This window comes from Cyclopterus lumpus, chromosome 6 (genome assembly GCF_009769545.1).
Source record: "Cyclopterus lumpus isolate fCycLum1 chromosome 6, fCycLum1.pri, whole genome shotgun sequence".
Taxonomy (NCBI): domain Eukaryota; kingdom Metazoa; phylum Chordata; class Actinopteri; order Perciformes; family Cyclopteridae; genus Cyclopterus; species Cyclopterus lumpus.
In genome coordinates this window covers 5,307,866-5,316,071 of record NC_046971.1, presented here as the reverse complement: position 1 = coordinate 5,316,071, position 8,206 = coordinate 5,307,866, and the positions used below count along the sequence as shown (strand labels likewise).

The 8,206-nt window shown below is 41.3% G+C and overlaps 1 protein-coding gene across 1 annotated transcript; it reads left to right on the top strand.

The window, feature by feature from the left end:
- The first annotated feature begins 354 nt into the window (after positions 1-354).
- LOC117731962 (WD repeat-containing protein 78-like) lies at positions 355-7,995 on the top strand. Its single transcript, XM_034534543.1, has 18 exons — positions 355-383; positions 819-933; positions 1,054-1,214; positions 1,485-1,579; positions 1,860-2,016; positions 2,184-2,323; positions 2,517-2,675; positions 2,826-3,011; positions 3,179-3,324; positions 3,723-3,809; positions 4,095-4,246; positions 4,350-4,510; positions 4,829-4,929; positions 5,156-5,254; positions 5,705-5,931; positions 6,374-6,530; positions 6,986-7,032; positions 7,800-7,995. The coding sequence occupies exons 1-18, from the start codon at positions 355-357 to the stop codon at positions 7,993-7,995; spliced, it is 2,415 nt and encodes an 804-aa protein (XP_034390434.1).
- Positions 7,996-8,206: the final 211 nt, after the last annotated feature.

Below are 8,206 nucleotides of genomic sequence, written 5' to 3'. Positions count from 1 at the left end.
GACTATCACATACATATAGTGGAGGAGAAATATAAAGAAACGTGAGTATAACATGGTAATACTCAAATAAAGTTTTAAAGTACTTCAAATCACATCACTGTACTTATTTAGGCTATATGAAAAACTGCTGTAATGTACTGAGCTACAAGAAACCAACATACTTATCAGATGAAACGTTGCTGCAGTATAAAACAACAACAACAACAGAAAACTAACCTAGTATGAGACCAGCTCCAACATCAAGGTTGGACGGAGGCTGACAGGGCGCGAGGGTCGTCGGTTCGTCTCCATGCCAACAACCTAGAGCAAAGGTAGCTTTGAGCCATTTTAACAGAGACAAGCAGGTGTGGAAAAATGAAGAAACACAGCCAGCTGCTCCACTCGTAAGTTCACTGTTTCACACAAAGTAAAGTTAATCAACACAGTTTAAGTTTAAAAGAAAACAATATACTAATTTTAGCTAGCTTACTGTAGCTAGTTTGTTAGCTAGTTAGCTATACTAGCTAACTAGCTAGCTAGTACAATGTATCATTAGCTAACGGACCGTTTTTAGCTAACATGGCAATAAAAATCCACTTACAATATTCATACAAATGATCATCTGTCAGTTTCAGTTGATTTAATGATGTTAAACTAAACTTTAACTTATTACCTTTCTAAAAAAAATATGGTTTCAATTATTAAAGTTAGCTTGCTTACCTTAGTTAGTGGTAGTGGTAGCTAACTAACTAGGTGTTAGCTAACGCTAGCTAAATTGACGAGCTAATGTAGCTAGCTTTCTTCTAGCTTTAACACTAGCTCTTCTCGATTCATTTCAGTCTCAGGACACCGAGTTCTAGCGTCACACAAAGCAGAAGCAGTTCCCTCTCGGTCGGGGGCAGCAAAAAGAATAAGAAAAGGATCACTAATCAAGCTCCCAAAAAAGAAGTCAAGGTATCTATTTAATCTACTAAGATTAAGCCTACGATGTAAATCACCAAACAGGGCCTACGTGGAAAACACCGTGGAAGTATCTAAAAAACGGATTCCGGCTGCTGGTTCCCGTCTTCGCAGGTGTTGAATAAGGATGGCAAAGACGTCACTCCTCTGCTGCTGTATCGTGCAGAGCCAGGAGAAGAGTCCCAACCAGGCAGATACTTTCTGGACGAAGTCTTTACCAGCTCGGGATCAGACCACTCGAGATCCCCTTCAAGCTCCAATGTGCATTCTTACAGGTACCAGGTGGTAACATGCGGGTGCAACTTCTGAGCTGATGATGAAATGGCAAACAAAAACAGTTTAGAGCCGATTTGACATGGATGAGTGCAGGGTGTGTGAACCCATTCATAGCTGCACCACTTGAATTGAGCAAAGCAGCTCTGTTAGATGTTTACTGATATGTGACTCAGTAGTGTTATGTACATATTTATTGATAAAGTGGATACTATATTATAGACACATTTCTGACTACAAAATGTCCTCAATAACGGCTCTTTTTTTCCCAGCTCATTTGTGGGCAACAGCCAACTATATACCGCAACAGAGAGCAAGGATAGTGTTCTTGAACTGGACATGCCAATAAACCATCCAGCTACAAGTGGTTAGTATTATATAGCTTTTTATATGTATATAATTAGGTTTATTATCAATGAGTCCTCCTGGTGATTTATCATATCCTCGATTTCCTTGAATTGGTCTTTCAATTGTATGATAAGATAATGTATTGACAATACAGTTTTACATGGTTATACTGTGTGCGATAGAATAATAACATTGCAGCAGAATACAATTAAATCGACAGCATCTTTAAGCAGATAGTCTTTTTGTGGTATTTTATACATGTAGTAATTATTATTTCTTGTCTCTTATTCCCTTGCCAGAGGTGCCGAGGAAAAGAGACAATGTGAAAGAGGATGTGACAGAAGAGATGCTGGATGAGGAAGTAAACATCTGCCTCTCTGAAACAGATACCATTTCACTGCTGGACATACCCAGCACCTTAATGTCAGAGGATGCTGATGATGTAGAAGCTATTAAGTGAGTGCTTCTTGGCTTTTTTGAATATGAGGCAAAATCTGAAATGCACAACAGGCACAGGAAGTGGCACTTTATGTCTCTAACTTGAGAACTGCCTGTCACATACTGTGCAGTGTGTATATCAGTTTGTGTTAAACACACACTGCATATATTGTTTGTTCTTACAGAGCGAGAAACGTTCAATATGCTGAGCTTTGTAAGAACAGAATGGGCAACGATAAGTACGTGGCACGATCCACACAGACTTTCAACGGAACACCCAAAAGCAAGCCGACCCAGACTTACAATATTTCTGCGGTGGATGAAGGTTAGGCTTAATTATCCTTTCAAATCAATCAAAGAGTTTTCAGATCGATGCAGCGGACTTCCATAACAGTACAAGGTTTTTGCTGAAGTTTATAGACATAACCCCATATGTTGTTGTGTTTGCCGGTTATTATGGTTATTAGGTTTCAGTTTTTCAAAGTAGACAGGTAACTGAAATTCTCTCATGTCCACAGAGACGATGGCTTCTGTCTGTGACATCCATGACTCTTTGGAAAACCAAATTAAAACCCTGGAAAGTGGTGAGGAGACTGAGTATCCAGAGGCTACCGTGAACACCAGCAAAGATCAAGAAAACATAAGACGCAGCAGCAGCTGCAGCACAATTTGCACGGGTAAGAAGAACATTGACTATGTTGATATTTAACTTCTTTGACCCAGCAAGTGCTTGAGAATGGAGAGGTTCTAAGGATCAACACATTCTTGCTAGAGACTAGCTTTGCAATAACTTAGATGTATAATTTTCTCATATTTCATTTCCTCAGGCAGCACTTGTAGCTTACAGTTAGCAATGGAAACGTGTGAAAACAGTGGAACGGCTGATTCCGACCTGCAGCTCATCATGTTGTCAGAGTCATTTAAATACAGCTTGTTCGTGATGGAGAGGAGCATCATGGCAAACACATTTCAAACCAAGCTGGCTGCTTATAAACAGCTGCCCACACTGGAAGGTGAACTCAGGTTGTCACTACTTTCTCACATTTGTTGGTGCCAGGTGCACAAGCCTGCGGTATACACTCGGGACCATTTCTGTTTCAATAAGGAATTTAGTCGGTTCTAAAATGTAAGTGTATTTGAATAAGTGTGGTATCCAGAGGTATACTGTTGATTGTGTAAGACCCTGACAGCACAGTGAAGCCCGGGACCAAGGAACAGGGTGAGGAGGGCTCTTCATCTCCAATGCTGGAATACTTCTTGGATTTTAGCTGCGAGCTCACCAGAGGATGCAACATCACCAGCATGGCCTGGAACAAGAAGAACCCGGTAACAGAGGCCTGAAAAAAATCTAAACAGCCAAACCAGCTTCTGTTGTTTGAGATTAGAACAAATTCTTCCCACCAGCCTCATTGTCATTGTGTGTTTGTTGTGTTCACTCTCAGTGTCTTCAGCTGAAATGGGATTCCCCTTTAACTGCCTTCTCTCTTCATGGGCGACATTTAATACACATTTTAACAATCTTGATATAAATGCAGTTTGCACTTAACCATACTTTAACAACTGTGTCCGGACCGTGATGCATTTTATGGAAAGATTAAAGGCAAACTAATGATGGGCAAACATGTACTGTATGTTGTTATTGTTCTACTATTACTAGTCTTATTGCTTTCTGTGCAGGCAATACATCTCACACTTCACTTAAAACTCTGTTTACTCCCTGTAAGGATATCCTGGCAGTGGGTTACGGTGACTTTGACTCAAAGAACCAGCAGCCAAGTCTGATCTGTTGCTGGTGCCTAAAAAACCCTACGGTATATTTCAATTCTTTTTTTAAAATGTCCTTTTAGCTGACATCTTCCAGCGCCCTATCTCATCTAGCATTACTGCAATTGAGTGGTAATCGGAAATATCTGTGTTTGTCTGCTTCTTCTAAGTACATTTTGAATTGATGGTGGCGGCTGTGGCCCGGGGGGGCAAACGCGGGTTGTCCACTGCCATGTGTGTGTGTGTGTGTGTGTGTGTGTGTACGGACGCACTCCATTTACCGGTTTAGTTCTTAAGTAAACGACTGATTGTAAACGTGTCCCCCTGTGCAGTGGCCGGAGCGCATCATCCACTGTCACAGTTGTGTCATATCCCTGGATTTCTCCGCCAACAACCCCAGCCAGCTGGCCGTAGGGATGGACGATGGCACGATGGCCATCTACGATGTCAGTCGATGCGACAGCACATGTATCGCCGACAGCAGGTGAGGACAATGCGTTTGTGTGGACGTTGGAGCATAGAAATAAGATTAACAGAAATACCTTCCCTTTTTTTTGCTAGCTTTCCTAATATTTCTGTTCCTGCAGCAAATGTTTCAAAAGGCACCTGCATCCAGTGTGGCAGGTCAACTGGATCAAAGAAGGGATGGCGTCATCAGGGCAGGAAAGGGCCGAAGCTCTCATCTCCGTGTCAGCAGATGGCAGGATCTCCAAGTGGTTCCTCTGCAGCGATGGTCTTGACTGCTTAGGTACAATAGTCTTCAGCAGGGTGTGGTTTCAACTGGTTAAATCACATGTTGGATCAAATCCATTGAAGAGAAAATATAGTAGATTCTGAAGCAATGATAAGTAGTGATATTGTTACCTTTTGTCATAAGCTTCGGCTAAATCAAGTGAGCAAAGTTCTTTTTTTTACCAATGTGGAACTTTCATGGCCAATTTGCTCCGAGAATGCTTTTATATCTATTATATATATATATAGCGGTATCTTGGTGCTCTCACACAATCATCATAATCATAATATCTGTATTTATTCTTTTCTTTTTTTTTAAAACACGTGTTCTCAGTCCTGATGAAGCTAAAAAAGGAAAATGCAGAAAACAAGAAGACAGACCATGTTCTGTCAGTCCTGCTGAATCCTGGTCTTTGTGTGGACTTCCATCCAGCAGTAAGTTGGTCACAGCAATCGAATGGATCCGAGGTTGGTTTGAACCGAGCCTGGTCCTCAGACTAAAGGCTTATTTCTGTGGAACCTTTTACTTTAAAATCACTCGACTTCCTTCTTCTAGACACCCAATTTAAGATTAACGTTGTAGTTTTTTCTGGCTTGTGTGTTTCTCCGACTTCAAAATATATCACCTATGTATTTATCCTGGCCTTCCTTTATCCTGCAGGATTCCAGTATCTATGTGGTTGGCACATGGGAGGGGCCCATCCACAAGGGCTGCGTCTCCAACAATAAGCATTTTCTAGAAACTTATCAACAACACTCGGTACGTCCGTCTGGATTTAATCTTTTAGTCGATGATGCACACACGGTCACTGACGGTATATATATATATATATATATATATATATATATTTATATATATATATATATATATATATATATATATATATATATATTTATATATATATATATATATATATATTCCAAAGCTTTTTCAGCTTTATGTGTTTAAAGCTAAAGACACAGGGCCTGTTTTTCAAAGCAGGAGTAGAAGAATAGGATGTTAACTTCGGTCTCGTGGTTGATGCTTTGACCAGCAAAAACTAGTTTGGGTTACAGATTCACCTCCTCACATATGTGGAGTGTCCATGTTCCCGTTGGCTGAAATACTTACATAAATGTGACAAGTAGCACTGAATAACGTGTAATAACAATACCAAAAACATGCAATACCTTGTTTTTACCATATCGCACCTTGCTCTCTCTCTCTCAGTGCCCTGTGAACGGCATTGAATGGTCTCCATTTAATTCTTATGTGTTCCTGAGCTGCTCCTCTGACTGGACCATCCAGCTGTGGAGGAAGGACCTCTTCATCCCCGTGTTGAGCTTCACATCCACCCAGAGGGACGTGCTTGGCGTCAAGTGGTCCCCAAACTGGTCCACGGTATTTGCGGCACACAACGGAGAGCAGGTGGAGATCTGGGACATGAATGCGAGCATGTGAGTCGGACCGACGGGAGAGAGAGAGGGCATGTACTTCTTTTAGAGAGAGAGAGAGAGAGAGAGACAGGGGGCGTGTACTTCTTTTAGAGAGAGAGAGAGGGCGTGTACTTCTTTTCGAGAGAGAGAGAGAGGGCGTGTACTTCTTTTCGAGAGAGAGAGGGCGTGTACTTCTTTTAGAAAGAGAGAGAGGGCGTGTACTTCTTTTAGAGAGAGAGAGAGGGCGTGTACTTCTTTTAGAGAGAGAGAGAGGGCGTGTACTTCTTTTCGAGAGAGAGAGGGCGTGTACTTCTTTTAGAAAGAGAGAGAGGGCGTGTACTTCTTTTAGAGAGAGAGAGAGGGCGTGTACTTCTTTTAGAGAGAGAGAGAGGGCGTGTACTTCTTTTATCCGATTGGAAACATGAGACAATTGTCCACTAAACACAAACAACCTCCCTTTCAGCATATACCCATTAATTGTGCACCAAGCCCCAGCTGGCGTGAAGGTGAAGTCCCTGCTGTTTACCACAGGGATCGACTGTGTCCTGGTTGGGGACAGCGACGGGCAAGTGACTGTCTACCAGATCAAGAACCTCAGTGTGGGAGAAGACAAGAAGGAGGTGGCCTATGTTATATTCTACACGTCGCCTATTGCAGAACACTTAGAACATGCAAGCACATCTAGGTTGCATTTGTTTGATCTATTTGTTTCTTCTTATCGAGGAGGGTTTGCAGAGCATACAAGCTCCTTTCCCCAACAAGTAGTTCCAGGCAGGATGTCGGACAATTACTGAGAAAAAGTCTTGAATATTATAGTGGGTTTTATTTTTAGGTGACTTGGAAGAGCGCTAAATATCAAAAATATCAAAGCAGCCTTTATAGATCAGCTCTGATGCTTCAGAAACCCTGGGCAACCGAATCCAGAGACACAAAGAGGAGATTCAAGATGGCAATTTTTGAGAGGAGGAATAGTCTGGTCCTAAAAGGTGTCGTAGGTCAAACGGGTCAAACTGTCTCTTTCCTTCCTTCTTTCTTTCTTTCTTTCTTTCTTTCTTTCTTTCTTTCTTTCTTTCAGGCGGACAGTTTGGAAGACATCATCAACTCTGCAGGTAGCTTTGAAAAGTGCAACGTGGACATTTTAAAAAGGCTTTAATCCATTTGCCATTCTAACAATATCAAACACGATGCTCGTGAACGCTACCAAGGCCAGCCTTTTTTGTTTTAGAGCCACTTTACGTTTGTGTTATCTTAAGTTAGTCACATTTTATTGACAGTTATTGTTATATATATATGAAATAAATCCATCTTTCAATGTAGTTTGTATATTTATTAGGCAAACAACACAACAGATAAAAGGGATTGTACAATAAAGTTTACTACAAAATTAAACCACAATAAAAAAAGAGGGAAAGACAATTAGAACATTTTATTTTTACTTTTTACAAAAAATGCACTACAATTGGTCTGGACACCTTTTGAATAGATTTATCTTGATGCTCTTTTTAACTTCAAAACCAATATTTTAGGAAGTTAAATTTAAACCTTACGTAATGTAATTGTGTCATGTTTATAAAAAAGTAAGTCCAGGAGGTTCAAAGAGATGCGGCGCTCTTCACGGCGTTAATAAAAAGGTACATTTGGTTTGAACAACAACAAAAAGAAAGATATTTCTTGTTTTGCACACTAAAAATACATAAAGTCGAGATCTAAAGACTTTATTTTCAAGACTTAGGGAGACCTCTACTGGCAGATCACATTAAGGATGTTCTGCGGAACTTTTAACTTAAGGTAATACTGATGCCTCTATATGACCTAAACAAGTAAACATGACCCATCAGTGGGAAGAGTGTCTATGTTTATACAGTTATTCTTAACGCTTTGGTATTCAGGTCGGATTCTGGCAAAAATCACGCAGGTTTACCAAAAAAAAGTCCCTCAGTTCAGATTCCGGTCCCCTCTGAGAGCCGATGCCACGCCGCTGGAGACCCCAGGACGTATTGCTGGGCCCTGTTGGAGGGGAAGGAGGCACAGGAGAACCAGGACCAGGACCGAGCGGGGCAGACCGTCCAGACCCTGCTGCAGTAAAACGAGAGTTTTTTTTCGAAAAAAGGGAGTCTGGTGCTCAGAAACACGAGCACTTATACGTGAGTTTTAAAAAGCAATGCATCATTTTCCCCGTAGCAGTTGTTGTTGTTGTTGTTGTTGCGGCCCGATAGCGGACGCTGTGTGGACGACCTGCTGAGTGACCATCAGAGTCAAGAATGCGTCGGCTAACGCAGTTATTCTGGATGACAGT

Bases quoted from the DNA above. Each gene is read 5' to 3' on its own strand.
- LOC117731962 (XM_034534543.1), top strand. From the start codon at position 355: ATGAAGAAACACAGCCAGCTGCTCCACTC. The intron at 4,511-4,828 runs GTACAATAGTCT...ACGTGTTCTCAG, and splicing joins CGATGGTCTTGACTGCTTAG to TCCTGATGAAGCTAAAAAAG. The intron at 5,932-6,373 runs GTGAGTCGGACC...CCTCCCTTTCAG, and splicing joins TGGGACATGAATGCGAGCAT to CATATACCCATTAATTGTGC.